Source organism: Cimex lectularius, unplaced genomic scaffold (assembly GCF_000648675.2).
Source record: "Cimex lectularius strain Harlan isolate CLEC.00 unplaced genomic scaffold, Clec_2.1 scaffold115, whole genome shotgun sequence".
NCBI lineage: Eukaryota > Metazoa > Arthropoda > Insecta > Hemiptera > Cimicidae > Cimex > Cimex lectularius.
Window position 1 is genome coordinate 522,449 of NW_019392707.1, and position 22,542 is coordinate 544,990.

The 22,542-nt window shown below is 33.2% G+C and overlaps 1 protein-coding gene across 2 annotated transcripts; it reads right to left on the reverse strand.

Annotated features, from left to right (window-relative positions):
- Positions 1-5,611: 5,611 nt before the first annotated feature.
- On the reverse strand, positions 5,612-21,489 carry LOC106666896 (ATP-binding cassette sub-family B member 8, mitochondrial). Of its 2 annotated transcripts, XM_014394427.2 has the most exons (14): positions 21,321-21,489; positions 20,953-21,253; positions 16,221-16,382; positions 16,014-16,159; positions 14,569-14,644; positions 14,366-14,506; positions 14,131-14,289; positions 10,124-10,327; positions 9,426-9,545; positions 8,696-8,799; positions 8,051-8,225; positions 7,809-7,987; positions 7,592-7,739; positions 5,612-6,076 (listed from the first exon to the last, which is right to left on the reverse strand). In XM_014394427.2, exons 1-14 carry the CDS (start codon positions 21,359-21,361, stop codon positions 5,987-5,989), a joined length of 2,046 nt encoding a protein of 681 aa, XP_014249913.1. In that variant the 5' UTR covers positions 21,362-21,489; the 3' UTR covers positions 5,612-5,986. The 2 variants fall into 2 exon arrangements, with proteins under 2 accessions (XP_014249913.1, XP_024082049.1); XM_024226281.1 differs by lacking the exon at positions 21,321-21,489 and having other exon boundaries at positions 20,167-21,041.
- Between the last annotated feature and the right edge of the window lie 1,053 nt (positions 21,490-22,542).

Here is a 22,542-nt window from a genome sequence, read left to right on the forward strand (position 1 = left end):
TAACATTGAACAAATTTACTGATCTGACATATTTTTTAAATTGTATAGCTTTTTATTTATTTTTTTAAATAAATCTTCTTAAAAAGTAGAGGACATCAATTTAGAAACCTGCTTTCATATAAAATTAGCTAAACTATTTAAAAAAATACTTACTTTCTTTTCTAACCACCAGAATCTAACATTGAACAAATTTACTGATCTGACATATTTTTTAAATTATATTGCCTGATCTCACCTTTGGCTTGGGATCTGCTATATCTCAAAATCACTAAATACTTAATTATAAACATTTGTCATTGCAACAATTATTTATTTCCAATTAATGTTAAAAACACAACACAAATTAAGAAACAATACATTATTGAAATTGCAAAAAAAAGGCAAATTTTAAATAATTTTGTAGGAAAGGAAGGAGTGTTGATGGAACAATGCCAGAGTGAGGTCACATTTATTGTGCTCTGTAAAAATTTAAATTTTCAAGTAATCAGTTGAAATGTTGGATTTATGATTTTTGGCACATATATAAAATACATGTTAATGAACATTACTACATTTTTTACAAGTGTTTTTGAAAAAAGCATTTTTGTAAGTATGTCAGCTTCAAATGCAGGGTCACTGGATTCAAACCCGGGACCTTTACCTTCACAACACCTAAACTGTTACAGTCACCAACATTCATGTTCAATATGTCCATTGTGGGGAATAGTAAATTGAGCGACCTTTTCTTTTAAAATAAGACCTCTGTCCCAGCAGAACCCATGGTTTTTTGGTGGATTGTAGTATGAAAAATGTATTGCGAAGTGGTTGAACCTCTCGTCCCGACACCCAACGGGATGACCCTACTGTATGACAGGAATGATTGTTCATTTTTTTAAACTTTATATGATACTAGTAGTGCAGTCAAATTCCATGTTAAATGTTCAACTTGGCATTTTATGGCTACAATATTGAGAGGAGGAGGGATTTATTAAAACTAAATTATTCATTGGGTACAACTCAGGATTGGCACAAGTGTGCCCCATGCAATACGGGGCAATGGAAATAAGTACTGCTTCATAGCGCCCACTCTTAAAACAATACTGTAAAAGGGGGTTCAAAAAAGAAAAAATTGGCATGGGAAGAATTTATAAATGTTTGAATGGTAACTATTGGGAAAATTTAGTTTGTTACTTGCTGCAATCATATAAATTTTAAAAAAATTTAATTGAAGAATTCAACTTTTAGTTAGGTACTTTATATATTTATTTGTAAATTTTGGTTTGTATACTTAAGTCAACACTCCTACAGATGTATTTGTAAAACTTGTATGTAACAAAAAAAGATATTTTGTATTGTAAATATTAATAACATGCATTTATTATTACTAAATAATTTTTCAGTTATTTGTATTTTTTTAAAAGTGGTATAATCAAGAAATGAATAATATGAGAAAACTTTACTTTGTTTTTAGAAAACATACCTTATTTACTACAATCTGGATCGATGTCACTTGTCAAACTGCGCATCAAAATAAAGTCATTGCTGAACTGAAAACGATGACAAGACAGGCAAGACAAACAGAAATTTATTGTAAATAAATCATTTGTACATTTACTAAAATAATAATAATAAAGTAAACTTAATATGGCATGGCTGGTGAAACTGTCAGCCAAAGTTCTGGCAGCAACCAAAATAAATAAAACGTTTTTCCACTTTCAAAAATTAAATTCATTAGTGATACTAACTGTATATCAGCCCTGCATAATTTAGACAGGCATTACCAGCCGTCGCCGCCATCTTGCAACATCCGGATCGCTCCAACCTTAGAAAGAAAGTATTTGCCGATGAAACCCTGCGAGAATGGGGCAAGTGAATATAAAATTAGCGGTATCTTCATTTTCCCCTTTGTTGCACATTGCACACAAGGACCTCCTACCTCGATCGTCATCATACGGCTTAGTACTTAAGTTTAATGCCTCTGCTTTCAGATTAAATATCCATCTTCTACTCGAGCATCCTCTTTCAAGTTTGCACATTTTTTGGCCGTCATTGTCCTTTTTTAATTAATTGATTTATTATTTATACAAAGTGTGGTTGAAATAAAAATTAGTGGCTCGAGTCAGACTCAAACCCACAACATCCAGATTTAAGTACCGTGGCGCTCTTCCTCATGTGCTATCGTATTTTCAGTCCCAGAGATATCAACTCATCATCCCAACTTTCAACTTAATTTTTTCAAAATTTCCTTCGTTTTTCATTTTATTGTCCTTTCATAGATGGTAAATCTGCAACATTCCCATTTGACAACAAGTTTTATATTTCTCTTCTGTAAATCTCTTCAAGATAGCTTTGGCTCCATGAGAGTATTCATACGGATGGAGATGTGACAATTGCTTACTAGATCAACTTACCTTTTTGGGGCAACCTTAGAACAGGCTCATCAAGATTATGCCATGGCTGGAGAATTAAATAAAATGAATGTATAAATATCAATTAAGGGTGATCAAATTAAAACTATCTTTAAAATAAAAAAGATCTTTATACAAACAAAACCAAAATATGACCACTTAAGAAAATAAACTGTAAGTAAAACAATAAGTATTCTCCACCGACCCATACAGCACCCAAGGTTGTGGCCTCCACTTAGACCTACTTGTAAAAATAATTTAACTATTTGCTTTCTGACACCTTGCTTCAATCTCATCCGGAACACACCTGCCCCACTACATTGAAATCTTCGGGGATCTAAAGTAGGGGGCAACCGGTCACATTGATATATATGACGGCTTGGTGTCACAAAGTCTAACTTTCTCACCAAATCCACCCATGTACCTGTCCAGAAAGTTTCCACCTTAATTGACTTGATAGCCAGTATTTTTGGGAAGATGGTTGGAGGCATTGAAGCTATTCTCGCTACATAATTCATATGCAGGCCTAGTGTATACTAAGAGTGTCCGACTCCATCTCCAAATGGATAAGTACCTGGGAATGTATCTGGGCGGAACAGAATAGCCTTTGAGTCAATATATTTTGTACACCTATAGCCTCATATTCCTTCCTTGAAACCTCAAACCCACACACCATAGCATAATGACGTATGACTTCCTGCTTAAAAGTATGCCCCTGTCTACAAAGGCACTGCTCCATACTAAGTTAAGTGCAAAGTTTGTCGCTTTTGCCTTTCTCTTCACATGCTTTTTGAAGGATAGCCATTGGGTACGCATTACTACATTGATACAGTCCAGACCAAATATCCTTGTTCTGCAGACACTCGTCGGCCCCCATTCGGCAAAATCATTATTTTGGACTTTTCCCAATTTATAGTCTCCACTTCTTCCAGTATTCCTCGAGTAGATTGAAATTTGTAAATGCCCCAGATTTTCAGACAAAAGCACTAGATAATCTGCATACATTAGCAATTTAATATTAGTGCCACCAATCTTGACTCCACATAGCAACTCTTCCTCTAAGTCATTGGAGAGGAGAACAGAAGAACTCAGTGGGCAGCTTTGCTATGGTATGGTATAGTAGAAATGGATACTAGGAAGCAGGGTTTGCAGCCTTCTGGCTTATTGCATCTTCCTAGTTCCTTAGTTCAGTGCAATAGACTCAATCCTTCTTCTTAGAAGTATCAGGTCATTGACTGTTGCTGCTGCAATTTGATTCCGTAAGTTTTTTTCCATAGGTTAGGTTAAACCTCCATTGAGCTGTTGCTCGCATTCGAAGATGATATGGGTGGCTGTTTCCTCCTCCTCATTACATAATCTGCAAATGGGATCATCACTGTATATACCCATGTTGTGCAGATGTTTTCTCAGATGCCAGTGACCGATTGGTAGTCCTACCACTCCTTTGGCCCTCTCCAATTGCAGGAGTGCTTTTGCCAGTCTCGGTGAGGGTTGTTTCATCATAAGTTTACCATGTCTAGCACCGCTAGAGTTTATCCACTTCTCCTTTTGTCTTGCTTGGATCCATTCTGCGATGGAGGATTCTATATTTGTTCTTGTTATCCCAAGAATAGGTTCGGGGCCCGTGTATGGTCTTGCAGATCCTCCTCTGGCCAGTCTGTCTGCTTTCTCGTTACCCAAAATTCCTCTGTGCACCGGCACCCAAGATATCATCAGGATGTTGTGTTTCCCCAGGTTTTGGAGGTTTTGAATGCATTCACTGACTAATTTTGATGTGATTCTTTTACATGCTAATGCTTTAATGGCTGCTTGGCTATCTGATCTTATGAGGAATTTTTTGTCAGTATAACCTCTTTTAAGATTTTCCAGGGCACAAGCATTGATGGCATGGATTTATGCTTGAAAGACCAAAGTGTACTTCCTTAATGAGTTTGATTGCTCATTTTTTGGGCTTGTACAGAAAACGCCTGATCCAGTTCCTTCGTTTGTTTTGGAGCCATCTGTGTACCATATCATTGTATCTGATGCTCTCCTGTGTTCTTCCTCTCCTTTATAGTCCATTGAGTCTTTATAGGAAGTTGTGAAGATTGTTTCTGAGATCATATAATCATTTCCCATTTCTAATAATGGGTGTCTGATTTTGTTGATTATGGTTGTATGCCCGAATTGTTTAGTTCCTTTCCAATTTAATTGCTTCTGGAGCCTAAGTGAGCTTTTCCTAGCCTCTCCTTGTATGAATATTTCCAGTGGAGGTAGGTTTAGCAAAGTTTCTAATGCATTTGTAGGGGTTGTTCTCATTGCCCCTGTGATACACAGGTTTGCTATACTCCGCAGCTCACCTCCATCCTTTGAGTCAGACTGTTTCCTGAGCAGACTGACATTGTCACCTTGGTGCACAGTCGCTTCAAGGTGTGAATGAATCTGCATGATGCTTTACCAAAAAGTAAGTTGTGATCGATGGCTTTCAGGTCAAAAAAAAAAAAAAAAAAAAAAAAAAGCATTACGAAGATTTACAAACAAGTGATTTTTAATTTTTGATTTAAACCCCATCATTTTGTAAAAAAAAAAAAAAAAAAAAGCATAGACCTTACCGCAACTTTCCCAAGTTTCAGGTTTTGAGACTCGTGAGGGTAAAAACGGCTTGTATAGCGGAATAGCCTTGACAAACCCCATTCTGACTCTCTGATAGAAATTTAACCTTTTCCACTAAATTTTTAATCTACTAGTTGGAAGGCAAGAAAAGAGTTTGCCAATGCAATTAATGAAAGAAAGTCCTTTGTAATTTCCAAGTAGGTTGAGTGTCCTTTCTTGAAAAGTGGGTATACCAAAAACGATGAACACAGAAAGTTAGCAGGTACTCAACTAGACCTAAGGAATTCATTATTCCGAAAGACCCATCACAGCAAAAAATAAAAAATAAATAAAAAAATAGAATAAATAAAAAAAATAAAAAAAGCACCAGCACTCATCAGGCTGAGAGAGTTAAATAATCATATAAAAATAATTCTGTAAAAACTAATTTTATTTACAAAAACAATTTGTTTAATGTCTTTCTCTTCGGATATCACAGTATCCGAGATTTAATAAAACCATTTTAAGGTCATTTAACTATGCACAAATTATGCTCCTAAAGTAGAGAGAATATCGGTAACTTAAAAAACAATAGGCGCAGGTATTGTATTACAAACACTCAACTTTCCAATTAAAAAAGAATAATCACCACATAATCTTTATGATTATATATTGAAAACTATGATACAAATTCTATAAATAATAAGCTTTTAATAATACACTTGATGATATTAATAAATCATTTTTTTTGTTAATTTGTACACTCAGTTGAATAATGGAAATTGTGTTTCTGATATTGATAATACAAAATAAATTAATTCCCTTGTATCAATTTATTTTTACAATATGTTGTACAAAATAATTATTGTAATACCATGTTCTCAAGGACGTTTGTTTGAAAACGATCTTCACTTTCATATCCAACAATGTAGCTGATTTATAAGTAAATATTGTAATTTACCTATTTTTGTTATGTTCTGCACCTTTTCTTGAGAAAGTTGGCATAGATTGTCTCAAAGGAAGATCGACTATAAGCTTTTTCCATCAGTTTGTTTGGTTGATTGCATCAGTTTAAAGTACATGCCTTCCTTTGTCATTAGTTCCATGTGCGTTCCAGCCTAATAAGTGGAAAATAAAACAATTTTATTTCCATCTTGGGGTGGTTTATTATTATAACTAGAGCCCAGAATTGTATGTGGGTGATTACATATTCTTTTTTGCCGACACTTATGACCATGGTAATCAGACATTTATCCAAATCATACCTCCATGGTACAGTGGTTCAAATTTTATTCTGCATATTTCAAGAGTATTGCAACTAGGAAATATTTTGGATTACTTAGAAAAATAAATAAAAAAACTAGGCAACTAAGAACATGAAAGGAAAAATTCTGATTTCAGTTAACTTTCCAGGAACGAAACTTAAACAAACTGACACAATAGAATCCTCTTGAAATAATCTCCAAATTTTATTTGAGGCTCCCATTTCCAAAACTTTTGGGTACAGCTTTTTGCAAAATTAATTTTTCGGAAGTAGTCAGGCTGTGGAAAGAAGAGCCTCATTTGAAAGACAAAAATAGTCAGTCCTCTTTCATATTTTTAACCTAGTAAATCTAAAAAAAAGGACAAAAGTGGGAACTTCAGCTTCTAAAATAAAAGGCTGGATTTTTCTTTTCAACCCACAACAGAAATTAGTTAAATACCCAGCATTATATTACAAATGAAATTAAAAAACATCCTTGATAAAAGAACCAGATTTACTGATTTAGGAAAATTAATGAAATTGAGAATCGATGATCCTGTTTTTTAAGTTCTTACAAGTATGCTTCTATCACCTCTGCTGACTATGAAAAGTCTTTTTCGAGGTACATACAAATATTTTTTGAGTGATAACGCTGCAAATTTAAAATGTAAAACTTTGAAATGTACATCATTGTCGATTTCAATTCAGATCATGAACTTAACTAAGCTTAATTACTTATTTTGTATATTTTAAATTGTATAATTCTTTACCAACTATATTTTTCTGTTTAATTTCCTTTAAAATGAACATGTACTAGAGAAAAAAGTCTAGGTTTGAAAAAAACTAGCTAAATTATTAGTTGGTGAAGTAGTCATCTGACATTCACCCTGCGTATTTTAATATTTTTGGTACAAATTATATGCCATATTTGAAGGTTTTTAGCGCTATAATGTTGCATATTTGAGGTTTTTAGTGCACATAATGCTGCATATTTTAATGCATATAATGTTGCATAGTTGAGGTTTTTTAGTGCATATAATGTTGCAAATTATTTTGAGGGCTTTAGTGCATATAATGTTGCAAATTGTTTTGAGGGCTTTTTAGTGCATATAATGTTGTAAATTATTTTGAGGATTTTTTAGTACATATAATGCTGCATATTATTTTGAGGGTTTTTAGTGCATGTAATGTTGCATATTTGAACGGTTTTTAATGAATATAATGTTGCATATTTGAGGGTTTTTAGTGCATGTAATGCTGATTTTTTGTCGTGCGTACAATGTTGCCTATTTGAAGGTTTTTTAGTGTATGTAATTTTGCATATTAAAGGTTTTTTATTGCATATAAATCCGGGCGCTATTATAATGATTGAACAAGTGACAAATAGTACCTCGATAATTTTTCCTTTTTTCAAGACGACAATCATATCAGCATTTTGTACAGTGGTTAAACGATGAGCTATGATTAAAACTGTTTTCCCTTTGCAGACATTTTCCAGTGTAGACTGCACTATTTTTTCTGATTCAGAATCAAGTGCACTAAAATTAAAAAAATTATTAAACAATGACATTGACATTATTATATTTGTAATTGTATAAAAGATAAACCTTGTAGCTTCATCTAAAATCAATATTGATGGATTTTTAATTAACGCTCTAGCAATTGCTATTCTTTGCTTCTGGCCGCCTGATATAGTCACACCTCTTTCGCCCAGCACTGTATTAAATCCATCTGGAAACTCATTTATAAATTCATCAGCATTGGCAAGTCGTGCAGCTTCATAAACCTGATATAGAGTCGGTTTTAGAATGTTTTAACTACGGTTTTCTTCCTTATACTAAAATAATACCTCCTCATCTGTAGCATCAGGTTTTCCATACCTGATGTTCTCTTTTATAGTTGTAGCAAACAAAACTGGCTCCTGATTTATAATTCCGATTAGTTCTCCACGTAGCCAATTGGGATCGAGTTTTTTGATATCGACTCCAGCTACGAGCACTTGACCAGAATTTACATCATAAAACCTAATTAAAACATAACAAAATGTGCAAATCATAAAGGAAAAACAAAATTATTCTTATGTAAACACTTTCTGGTTAGTATTTCATAAAACTTATTATTACAATGTTTTCGGAGCAGATATCTCATTAAAATTTTAAATTGTAAAAAGGTGAGGAAATAAATTATCCAACATTAAACCACTAAAAAATATGTATTTGATAATTTCTGATCATCCTTGTCTGCCTATGCTGGTTTGATGTTCACAAATGCACCAATAATAATGGCAAAATACCTCTGACAGATTAAAGATTAAGAAGGATGATCAGAGATATCCAAACAGCAGGTTCATCGCAAAATATCTCACAATTTAACTAAAAAATCGTAAAAATTTGCATTAATATAATTATTGATATAATGTTTGTAAATGGCTAAGTTAACTGGTTAAATTAAATATTAGTATTGTAATAACTAATTAAGACAACAATTTAAACACCTTTCGAGTAATGCAGCAATTGTGGATTTTCCATTTCCAGATGTTCCTACGACAGCCACAGTCTTACCTGCAGGTATATACAAGTTTAATCGGTTTAAGATAACCTAAAAATAAAGATTAATTGTAAAAGAAAATACACATTTTCACCACAAAACTTATAAAATGAATATAAAAAAGGATTAATTTCTTTAGATAAATTAAGCAGTCCAGAAAATTAATTGCCAAAACAGCAAATTCACTGTACATATAATACTATAAATTATCATTTTTATGCAATATAAATTTAAATATAGTTGTTAAAAATAAACTAAATAAATTATATTTTTTATATGCCATGTATAAAAGACTTGGCGTGACACACAGCCAGATTTATTTTGTAGTATGCATTGTATTTTAAAGAGTTTGCTTTGAACCGCTTTTACTTCTTTTTATGTTGCATTGATTCCGTTCAAAATTTGACAGTACATTCACGACAGGAGGTCTCCATACAATACAACCTCGGCCCAGCAGATGCTAGGGCTCCTAAAAGACAAAAACCACGAGGACGAGATAACTCGCCACAGGCCTAGGAGTGTACAAGCCCAAATGAGATAACTTGACACAGGTTCTAGAAGCAGACAAGCCCAAATGAAATGTTAAAAAATTACATTTTGATCCCAAACAATTTGTTATAAAATTTCAATTTGTAGTTACTAATGTAGAACAAAAGTGAAATAACAATGAAATTTACCTGCTTTTCTCTTGTTGGGTAAGAAAAAGTAACATCTTTAAACTCAACAGTTGGATTTAAAGAATAGTAATTAATCTTAATCCCTCCTTTACAAGGAATAGTTGGAACTATGTTGCAAAACTAAAACCAAAAATTTTAATGTTATAATATGGATTAATAAGATGAGTTAGTAATTCATGTTATGTTTTGTTGTTTAGTTGTTTGTTTAAAATGTAATGTAAGATGTGGATCTGGTGTATGGTCAGGATTAAAGAGAAGAATACACCACTAGTTGATAATCCACATAGTCATTTAAAATGTACATTAGTTTGATTATTTTGTATCCATTTGATTGCACAAACAAACCATGGTTCATATACATAGATTTATTGTAAAACACCATTGGGAGTATAATTGTCAATCTTTTGGTTTAATTCATTAATAAACATAAATGTTGTATGCAGACCAAGTTGACCAAATTACCAGTCTGTTGCACCACAGACATCAAAAAGAAATCCCATTTTTTTTTTTTTTTTGGAAACAATAGTTCTACTCACAGAAGTTAACTTCTGTGAGCAGAATATCTTTTCCAAAAAGTAAACTGCCATACCCCTCAAATTATTCTAGAAATCCCAATGTTTAAACATTACTGGCAACATTATGTTTTTCAGTCATTTGAAATTAATTAATTTTTTTATTACATATTTAATAAAACTTACTTTAAACACTCTTTCTCCAGCCTCCTTTCCTTTTACGATATGCCCGAATAGCAATGAAATTTGTGAAAATGATTTTTGAATGGTCTGCGTAGCGACTAGAAAAGACATTAGATTTCCTGGAGTTAAGTTTTGCTGTAGCATCAGGTGGCCACCAAAGCAAAGGGTACCTAACACCAAGCCATTCAAAAATAAATTTGTAGCCCCCTGAAAAAAATAATAAAATAACATAGTTAAATAAATTAAAATAAATAATAATTATTATAACAAGTGTTCATGTCAATATTTTGAGAAGTTAACCACAATTTATGTATGTGGAAACTTTTTGAAATACATCTGGTTCAATAAAAACAATTCAAGTACAATTGAGAGGTAAATGTCTGTTTAATGGTTTAGAAAATTTTAATATACTGGGAATTAAACCCACAACGAGTCAGAGATAAACCAAAAACCAAATTATGCCCTGATTCATCAGGCCACTTTTTGCTCTCATTTATATAAGCTCAAATCAGCACATGCGTGTATATACATACACTGCCGTCAGCAATTTACACTTTTACATAATTTACAATACCAGCAGACCACGAGATATCCACCTTGGGTGTTGGCAGTCCTGGGCCAGACTTCGGTCTCGTCCATCCAAGTTGGGCTCAGGGGCAATCAACAGCTAGGTCATTTCCCCCAACATAATCAGTTCCTAAGTTCAAACCTACTCACCCTTAAACAGATTCTTTTCTATTAAATACAAACCATTCACTCAATTAGGGTATTTCATATTCCTCCATCAGCTACAATACTACACATTCACACCAATAAATACATCCACTCTCAACAAACGTTAGGTAAACAAAACTATGAGTGCTGAATACAATAAAACAATATCCTTTAAACATAGGAACAGGACAATGCTTTAGATTGAGCCTATCCTAAAGGGTCCACAGCGAACTCCAAGAAAAATTAATAATTACAAAAATAAAAGTAGAATGAATGAATACAATTAAAAAACTAATAACAATGACTATTGAAATCGAAAGTTTTTTGTTTTTACTTATTCATTCTATATTTATGTTGGCACACACAAGCAAAATAACTAAGGTAAGTTAGACGCCAGTGGAACTTGTCTATCTAAAAAGCGTTGTCATTTTAGAGTACATACCCAGAACTCCAGGAGAAACACTGATTTTTTCATCAGGAAGCACACTGAACCGGCTGCTTCACAAACCTTCATTAAAACTCATACAAAACTTTAACGAAAACTCACTAAAAGTGTCTTACTTGATAAGTTATCAAGTAGCACAGGAAGGGCAAATTAATACCATCGCTGAAACCCTCATAAAAGTTGTGTTAATGATATTGTATCTTGCATGCTTGATGAAAAAGCAGGAACACTTATATGTTCTGTACCATTTCAAACAATACCGTAAAGATGGATACTTGATTCATCAAATAATGTGAAAGAATTGCTGGTCTCTCGCTTCCAACACAATTTATTTTCTATCCAAAATAACGAATCAACTGACTTAGCGAGGTTGGCTTTATTGGCTTTTGTCCATTATAAATACTCGGGATATTTCGAGGAGGATCTTCTCTTGTGCAAATCACTTCCTGCCAATACAACAGATGCCGAAATATTCCATTTGTTGGACGATATTTTTACAACTAACAAAATTGCATGGTCTAATTTCATTGAGGTATGCACTGATGGTGCAAAAGCTATGGCTGGCCAAATGATCAGAATGATTACTAAAATAAAAGATTAATCAAAGGATTTCAGCAGCAGTCATTGTATTTTCCACAGCCATGCTTTAGCTATGAAACAATTGCCAGCCTCTTTAAAAAATGTTTTGGATGAGTCTGTTCAAATTATTAATTATATCAAGTCATGGCCATTGAAGTCAAGATTTTTCACAACTATGTGACAATGTGAGAAGTCTTCGTCATTCTCTGCTTCTCCATAGAGAAGTGAGGTGGCTGTCCTGTGGAAAAACACTTTCATGGTTACAGGAATTATGTTCTGAAGTTGAATCTTTGTTGATGGACCGCAATGTCAAATTGGCCACTTTTGATGATGAGAAATGGCAAAGTATACTGTCGTATTTATCAGATATTTTCAAGAAAATGTAGAAAAGAGAAGGAAGAGGAATCCTTCTCATTTTTACAATTTCTTGAAAATATCTGATAAATACGACAGACAGACAAAGAAAATAAACTGGAGCTTGCAAAATATGTGAACACCTTCAAAATTGGGAAATGTCCTTTGAGCACTACTTCCCAACTGATCGAGATATAATGCTGCAAGACCATGAATGGGTGGTCAAACCATTTTCAAATTCGACAAAGCCAGCAAGTCTATCTTCAAGTGAATACGAATGTTTGATAGACATTATTTTTGATTTCACATTGAAATCTACCTTGAAATTTACTCGCACGTTGAAAAATCAAAACATGTTCTTCTTCCATTTGCCATATCATACCTACGTGAATCCCGATTTTTTACCTATACAGCCACAAAAACTACATACTGAAGCTGTTTAGATGCTGAACATTTTCTATTAAATTAAATAAAGTTGAGTACGTCAATCTAATTTTTGTTTTCATAGTGATATTCTTCTTCATCACTCACTTAGGAATGGACACCATAATTTATAAAACTTAAATTTACTACATAAAATAAATATCTAAATTTAAATACTTGAATGAGAGGGGTCTGCCCTGGATTTTGTTCTGTGAAAGGAGTTTGGCGGCTAAAAAGTTTAGGAAGCCCTGCTTTAGATACTTATGAGCTTCTCTGCCGATCTGGCTCACCAATGCTGTTGCTTTCTTTTTAATTACTTTTTTGTTGCATGTTTAGCATAAAGCTGGGTCCACACCTATAAAAATTTACACTGAATATGACACACAAATTAAATTTCTGTGCATGGAAATTTCTGTGACTGTGGAAATATATGCAAGAATTTAACCAGTTTATGGGTTGAATCCACACACTTTTCCACCTAGTCGGTTTTTTGGCGATCATCAAAGGATGTGTGCCGCATAAAGGCTCTCAATGTGGACTTTTTTGCTACATGAATGATTGTCTGCCAGTCTGCCTACATTGCATAAGTGAGAGTTCTGTAGCTAATTAACAAGCCCAGAGTTGTTATGTCCTTCGAAATGACTGATTTAAAAACAAAGTGTGCAGCTTTCATTGTGGTCCATGGTGGTTATGTCCAGAGGTTGGGACGTCTCTGCCGGCCTTAGCTGTCTTGTCCTACTTTTTTTCTGTTGTAGAGTAGCAAATGCAGTTGTTATTTATCAGAAAAATTGCACTTTATCTAGTGTATTTGAACATGATTTTCTTTACATGCTTTATCTTGTGTGCATAATTTTGATATTGTTTCGACTTAGATGAAGAGACTTTTCATTAATAAGTAAATTAAGTAAAAAGGGAATGAAAGAAGAAAGTGGTTTTATTGGCGAGCTTCTGGTGATTACATTACTAACTTAAGTGCTTTGTGAACTCGACAATAAATTTCTTTATTACTACTGATCTACTCAATAATTTATAATAAAAACTAAGTATTATTCCTCTTGAGTAGAAATATGAACAATATAATGCTATAAGAACAGCACCACACTTATATTAGTATGAAATACTTGGTTCAAAATTTATATTTACATCTTAAATTGCATTTTTTCCAATCAACATATGTTTTATAATTTACCCAGGCCCTGAAGATGACCCGAATAAAGGTCGAAATATCGGCAAAAAATAATGAAAAAGGTGTTTTTCTAAACTACCTCATTTTTCTCCCTTCCTCAAGACTTCAATAAATTAAAATAAGTATTATTAATCGTATGTTCATTTATATTTTTTACCTATTGTTATTTTAAAACTTAACATTTAATTATTACATATCCAAGTAAACAAATAAACATCAACAAATTTTTGAAGTTTCAGTCTGTTCAAAATAAAAAAATTAATTATTATATAAAACAATGAAATGAAAAATAAAAATTCACATGATTACCTGAAATAATCCAATGCCATAACCTAGAAGAGAGTTTAAATGACTGATCTCAGTGAGAAGTACTTTAAGTTTCCTACATTCAAATTCTTCATTTGCAAATGCTTTAATTGTACGGATTGTAGTCAATGTTTCTTCAAACATTGATGCTACTTTCATCGCCTAAGTACAAACAATTAAACAATTAAATAATTGTTAGAAAAATTGAAACAATTAGTAATAAGTTTTTTACAGCAACCTCTTTCTGAGCTTTCTTTGACATAGAGCGAAGAAGACTCCCACATGCAGTGCCAACGCTAATTATAACAGGAACAACTCCGACTATTGCCAATGTCATCTTTGGCGATATTATATATAGCGAAACAATGCACCCAGCAATCTATTGTATATTAACTGTACATTAGTGGATTGCAAGTAATAAAGTAGTATTTAAAGGTATACCTGAGTGATGCTTCTTAGACCTTGAGAGATGCAGAGTTTAAATGCGCTTTTGAATTCTTGGACATCACTTGTCAAGCTAGAAAATCAAGATTATTATAGTAGAAGGACTGTTATTTTAGTTGTACCTAGATAATAAAATAGATGATAAATAAAATAATGCAGATGATAAAAAAATTGTTCAAATCACTGTTTTGATAAATTTTAGAGGTGTTTGCCTCTAATACCAATTACTTTAGTTTTGGACCCAATTATTTAAGATTTGATGTCAATTAATATCGTACCATACAATATAGCACTGTACAGACGGAGTACTGAACCATTGCTGGATTTGTCGCTCTGGGTTTCAATAACGTTCTTTGAAATTTTCTTGAGAATTTTTTTAAAAAATAGTATTGTAAAACCCACTTGTGTGCATGGTGGGTGTGTGCAGTTTTTTTTTTCTTCGGTTTTTTAAAATTTAAAACTTCACCCATACAAAGATGAATTTATTACCTGCTTGCCGCATTAGCTCTGTGGTGGGAAAAGCCCTATTGAAAAAGATTGTTAAGAAAGGGATAACTGATCCCAAAAGTCAGTCTACAATAAACTGGGATGCGTATGAGATGGAAGCAGATAAAATTCATTTGAGGCATTGCTTACTAGACAAGTTCGATTCAGGCATCAGCAGCGAATACCTATCAAAATTTTTGTGGAATTTACAGTAATAATGTAGTAACTGAACATGTGAGTCAACTATGGTTCCAACATTTTCGTAATGGAGAAAGACAAATCAAAAGACAAGTCTAGTTGTGGAATGGGAGCTTAAAAGCAACAACTTAATATTGGCATTGGAGGATGAGGAGAAATTAACTTATTTGGCGGATGAGAAGTGAGTCCTTTACAAAAGTGTTAAACAGCGAAGAACTGTTTATAATAAAAATAAAATGCCACTGTCAACATAAAGAACAGGATTGCACCTTCTTAAAGTTCTATTGTCTATATTTAATGGGATATTCAAGGAATAATTTATTAGTAAATGTTATCATGCAACCAAACCCTTATGGCAGAGGTATAGGGGCAGTGTTGAAGGAAAATCCAGCCACCTGCGCTAGGCTAGCAACCACCCTGTAATACTCTCCAGACCTCGCCCCTCCTGATTTTTATTTGCTCTTCTTCCTTGACAACCACTTAAAAGGTAGGGGAATTTTTGAATGAAAATGCTCTGAAAATCAGATTTACAGATTTCTTCTCATCTAAGTCAGACTTTTACAAAAAGGGGTTATTTCTTCTACCAGAACATACACGGTGTCATAGAAAATGAAGTTAATTATGGATTAAAAATAAAATACATTTATATTTTTAAAGTTTGATTTTTTTTTCTGAAAACTGAAAAAAACATGCACACACGCAATACAATAAAAGAAAGTATGTTTCTTAGTTAAAACTAAATTTATGCAAACTCTTACCAATCTATAATTACTCCACTACGGATGGTGTCAAAGAAAGCAACATCCTGTTTTATGAGTGAGCTATAAAGTTTGAACTTCATTTTTGCAGCTAAGACTTCTCCTACGCTAGATAGAACTGAAATATACACAAATGTTCCGAACGCCTAAAAAGAACTTTATTTAGAAAGCGTTGGTAAGGTCTTTGTGTCAAAAAATGAGATTTACCTGTAATATATACAGTATGACAAGTTTGAACATCGGAACCTTTAAATTTTGGGCTAATGAAAAGTTTTTATCATTTTGTTTTATTAATTCAGCTATAACGTTTATTACATCGCCAAGGCGCAATGGAATCTGTACATTGAGAAATGCAACAGCTAAAGCAGCCTAAAAAAGAAATTGAATACTTTTTACTGTTTCCTTCTCTTTTAAACAGTAATTATGACAAAAGTAAGACATTTATAGTGGCATTTACATTATTTTAACTTGTGTTTTGTTTGTTTTTTACTATCTGTATATTTGCCAGGTAAAAATACAGAAAATTTCTAGCTCGATTTATTCTTAAATTAAATCTAAGATGGTAATGATAAAAGAACATATATTAAACCATTAAGCATACTTCAAATGAAAATATATTCTAACATATGCTTGAAAGGTGTCATTCTTTGGCTCCATATAGAGAGCCTGCCAATTTGAGAATTGTGGTTGAACGCAGCGGTGAGTTTTTGGATTCCTTGTTCCGATTCTCGGAGGAAGGGTCATTTTATTGTATGTATATAATATTGATATTTTTGTGACCACCTAGTATGTGTTGAGAGTGAATGTATTTATTAGATAGATAGATGGTTTTATGTGACATAACATTTGTTATACAGATCACAAGGCTTAGAGTAGGTGTTTGCCTCAATTACCTTCCAACATATTTAACAAATTGTCTATACAATCATATTTAAAATATAACAATACAACATATAACATTCTTTACAAGAACAGCATAAAAAAATCAAACACTTATGATGGAAACACTTAATAACAAAAAATATCTTATATTACATACTTTAAAAACTCAATCTTTTCATACTCGGCAATTGTGTACAGAGGTTGTAAACTAACAGCTCTTTTAAAATTTGTATGAACTTTTTCTTTGCCATGTTTTAACCACCTTGTCAAGTTTATTATACATTTTTAGTCTTCTAATGTAAGGACTGTTTGATACCTTTTTTTTTTTTACATAAGGCCACTAGTAGGTCAGTGCTGTCTTGCATCCTTGTCTGTGACCTCTGCAACCTTTGGAAGACTTTATGTTTTGCTTAACGCTTTTTAACGTACAAATACAGAGCTGGGATAGTCATTACACCCAGTTTCTTGAACAAAGGTTTGTAATGATCTCTTTTTTTGCTTGTGACTAATGCTCCTCAATGCTCTGTTTTGTATTATAAACACTTTTTCTGCATACGATCCTTTTGTCCATACCGATACACCATACATTAAGATTCCCAGAAATAAACTTATATAAACTTTCCTTAGTGCATTGATGTCAATAATGTCTCCCAATTTATAGAGAACATAACAAACTTTTGATAGTTTTTTTACATAAAATATAAATTTGTTCATGCCATTTCAAAGAACTGTCAAGTGTAAATCCAAGGAAATGTACGGTTGTATTACCTGATTTTGTTACTGCAAAACCACTTAACTAATTTTTTTGTGCATCCAAAACCAATAGATTTTCATAGATATATAAATAATCATAACACTCTCTAACAGAAAAATTTAACACACCACTCAATTTATTTAGTTTAAAATTAAATCCATTATCATTCACATTAGTTACAGGTAATTGGACCTATCATAGTCAAAATACAGTAAAGCTTTGTTTACTTCCTTTATTTACTTTTATACAGATTAATCTTTCACACTAGAAGGACAGGACAGGGTCGACCTAGGTATATAGACGAGAGAGATGATAGATTATCAAGTTCTACAAAACTGCAGTATTACTGGATATGAGATAAGAAATCTGATGAGACAAGTTCAAAATGTTTAAATTTCCTTCTAAAACTGTAAGAAGGCCCAACCAAAATAACCTCAGGGCCCGGCACCCGGCTCGTGGACCTCTTCTTACTACAGCTCAGAAAATGGCCAGGCATTGGAAGATTGAGGAAGAGTTCTCTTTACAGATGAGGTGAGAATTGGCCTCAAATCTTCAAATGGGCATAATTTCATATGGTGACATGCAGAAGAAAAGTACACCCCACATTTTATGATCCCTCAGGTGGCATTCCACGGTGGGTGATTGGTGTTCTGGGGTGGTATTTCCTTGGACGCCCGCACTGAAGTGGCTGTGCTCTAACTTAACAGAAGTACTTACAAAGACATAATGAAACAACATGTCCCTTTGTTCTCCCACATCAGTGTGTGATTCTTGCCAATGCAGGATAATACCAGGCTCCATAGAACATGTATTGTGGGTGACTTGATTAAGGTTGGAATCGAGTGCTGTGGCCAGATCAATCAAACACATTTGAGACCTACTCAAGCAGAGTGTGATGGTGAAATCCAGGTCATAACCCACTAGAAGAGTTGGAAACGGCAGTTCTTGATGTATGGGAAAGAATTCCTCAGGATTTTATCAGAAATCTTTTCCAAGGAATGCAAAGGTGTTTAATGGACGTGATTTGTGCAAAGGTGGAAATGTATTAAAGGGGGCAACAATTTTTTTTTACATTTCTATTTGTTTTGGTATTTTCTGATTTTTTTCTCCATTACTCAATTTTAAAAAATTTTTTTTAGATGTAGGTAATAAACATTTTCTTTTTAAATGTCTTGTTTTTACAACCCAACCTATTTTTGGTATCTAAAATATGAATAAACCTAAATACATAAAAACTTAAGGGTGGTGCGTTAATTTTGTCCATCAGTGTATTTTTAAAATAGGACGTTTCCGAGTTACTCAAAAGGCTTGAGACATCAGCCAATTGAAATATTACTAAATTACTGCACATTTCCTTTATAAAATGGTAAATAACATTAATATATAGAATTTAAAAAAATAACCCAAGTATTGATCCTTAGGGAACACCACATCTCTGACTGGATTTTGTATTATTTGATGTCACTTGCGTCCAACCTTTTTAAAGCTTGAGCAAAGCTTAACACATTTCCTCTCATTCCAAGATGTTCTAATTTCCTTAGTAATATTTCATGATAATTGTGTCAAAGTCTTTGATTAGATCAAATAAGATCATATTAGCAGGTTTTTTATCTTCAAAGCCTTGATATATTATTTTTTTAACAAATCACTTATCAACACCTTTCTGATATTAATATTGAGAGGGAGACAACACTTTATTCTTCACTAAGTAAGCCCACAACCTATTCTAGAAAGCTATTTCAAAAATTTCGGACAAAACTGTTCTTGTGTGTTATTGCTGTTGGGAAAAAACGACGTTATTTCTATCCTATTTTTTTAAAAAATTGTGTGTCTGTACACTTTTAAACTTTCTGAGAATTTGCCTTGGCAAAAATCCAGATTAATTAGATGGAAAATTGGTTTGCTGTCCATTTCACCTATTTCCTTTAAGAGGGTTGCCAAAATTCCATAAAGTTCCGTTGCATTAGATGGTTTTGTTGAGCTTATAATCTCCAGTACTTCACCTATGTGACTGGTGAAAGAAAAATACTACCTGTTACTATTAGTGCCATGATTAAATAATCTGAACAATTCAATTAATTAAGGTTTTAGGTTGAGATAAAAAAGTCAGCGTCACGAGCGGGATTCGAATGCATCACCTTCGGCTTGATACGCCACTGCTCTACCACTTGAGCTATCGTGACTTCGATCCACTCGGGCACTAACTTCCCATCTCAACCCCACCTTCGAATTTTCCCTCCTTTTTGCCATTTTTTATCTCAACCAAAACCTTAATTATTTGAATTGTATTAATTGGCCAAGTGGACCACGAAAGATAGTGAATCTTAACTATCTTTCACAGCTTAGGATATGTTTTAACAATGCGTGGGTCATTTTTACAAAGTAATTATTGGGAGTATCTGTTCTATACTATTTTCCTCATCTAAACTTGGTTTATTTGTTTCCTTTTTTTACAATATTCCAGCAAGCTGTATTTAAGTTGGGTTCAATGTATGCGTTGTTCTTTTGGTTACTTACCATTTTCTTTATACTGCTTTCTGGCAATTGTATATCACTATTGAAGTGTACATTGTTCAGATCACATCAAAGAGGTGGTTCCTAGCTTTTATTATTTCTTTGTTAGTTGCATCGTTAGTGACATCCTTTATTTTCCTGGTACCCATTTTTCTTCTTTGAAGAGGAAACAAGTGATTAAGGAAAGAGGACTATATACCGGTCACTGGCGTCTGAGAATACATCTACATAACATGTGTATACTCAATGATGACCCCATTTGTAGGTTACGCAATGAGGAGGAAGAAACTGTACACCCAAACTGTTGTATACTTTGTACATATAGATGTAGATGTAATGTTCAGGGTGTGCAATATACTGTGCCATTTCAGAGCTATTGTATCCCCTGTTATTTATCTAGAGCACGCTGGTCCTAGTTCATAAAGAAACTTGATTAGTAGGCCCAGTTCAGTGGTTGAATTTCTTCTACTGTTATGCTGTACATCACAAAACACTTCATCCTGCTGGCAAATGTGGTCTGCTAGTCTAGATGTGGTGGTTCTCTTGCAGAATCCGCAAGTGCTGTGTTGGGTTGTAGCAATCTTCTTTACATGCCCATTCAGTCTGCAGTATCCTGTTAAGAATCCTGTCAAGATTTGAAGTGTTTTCTTACTTCCTTTGTTTCTTTCCTTCCAAAATTTGCTAGAAGGTTCTTGGATTGTTTGTTACATACTTTGGTGCATACATTACAATGTCAAATGGACACAAATATAAATAATTCCGGCTTCATTATTCTAAATCTGTACTTACTGAAATGGCTATCAGTATGTTTAGCAGATCTTCCAGGAGTAATCTTGCGATTGTCTTCCAATTGAGATAAGTATCTTCTTCCTTATAAATTACAGGATTTGCACGACTTTCACAATATGCTACATTCCTAAACAACAGCAGTTTCATGCTGCATCCAATACCCAAGAGCGTACATGATTTAATCACCGGAACTTTGATATCTGTGGGTCTTTTGAAGACCCAGCCTTTGAGCTTTTTTGTGACATTCTGTGTGTCACGTTTTATCGTTACTTCGACAGGTGACAGAAAATGTTTATAATAGCTAAACAGACAAGCAAAAATTAATAAAACTACTTCATATTTCTAACGTACAACATTATTTGACTTACAAAGTACAATTTTTGGAAATGTTTATATAAGCTCTGAACATGTTGAAAGGCAGTTTCTTCCCTTCATATATAAAGTAATTAACAATTATTTATTGGTACAAACGTGGCTTAAATTAAAACAAACAAACCAACTAGAAAAAACACAAAATTATAAAGCATGCACTTTGGGAGTTTATTAGCCGGTTATTTTGATAGCATCGCCTTGTGGACTCAATGATAAATCCAAAGAAAAAAATATTCTATTTTTCAGTTTAAAGCACCAAGCACTTTTTGCTCAAAACAAAAGTCAATAATAAATATTTTTGTTAATTTTGAGCATTATCCTTAGACATTAGTACCTAAAATCTGTGACTGACATACATGCCAGAATACATTTTTTTAATCCGACCTCTTAAACAGAAGGGTAGCAATATTAACTAATTTTTATATTTAAAATGACATGTGAGCTTGTAATGACAACACATTGTGAAAACAAGTAGATAGAATATTTTCTAATGCTTTCTCTATGATTCATTCTCTCCAATCTCACTCATCTGGAGTGACATTCTGGCTTCACTCTCTTCATTCTTCAATCTTTCATTCTCTAGCATTGCGATTTGATGATTATGATGATGAATATTTTTTTTGTTCCACAAGCATTGTAGCCTACTTGGTTTGTACTTTTATAATTCCTTAGTTTGGTGCAATCGTCTTGATTCTTCTCCTAAGAAGTACTAGGTGTCTGTCGTTGCTATAATTCCTTTCCCTGGGTTTTCTTCGTATCCCAGGCTATGTCTCCATTGAGCGGCTGTTTTGTCTTCCTCATTGCATAACCTGCAAATTGGGTCATCTTTGAATGGATGGAATTCATGGTATCATGGATAGTATATGGATGGAACCATCAGGTTGCTGTCTATCCCCAGATTTTGGAGTTTTGGGATGCATTCACTGACTCATATTTTAATAGCTGCTTGGCTATTTGATCTTACGAGATTTTTGTTGTTGTAAATATAACTTATTTTAACATTTTCTAAGGCACATTGATGGCATGTATTTCAACTTGAAAGACTGAAGGGTACTTCTCTAATGAATTTGATTGCTCATATTTTGAGTTGTCAGAAAACAATTGTTTGGAGTTATCTTTATACAATATAATCATCATATATGATTTCCTCCCGAATTCTCATGTTTTCAAAACCCATAATTCATGCATGCTTATTGTATGAGTGAATTTAAGCTTGGT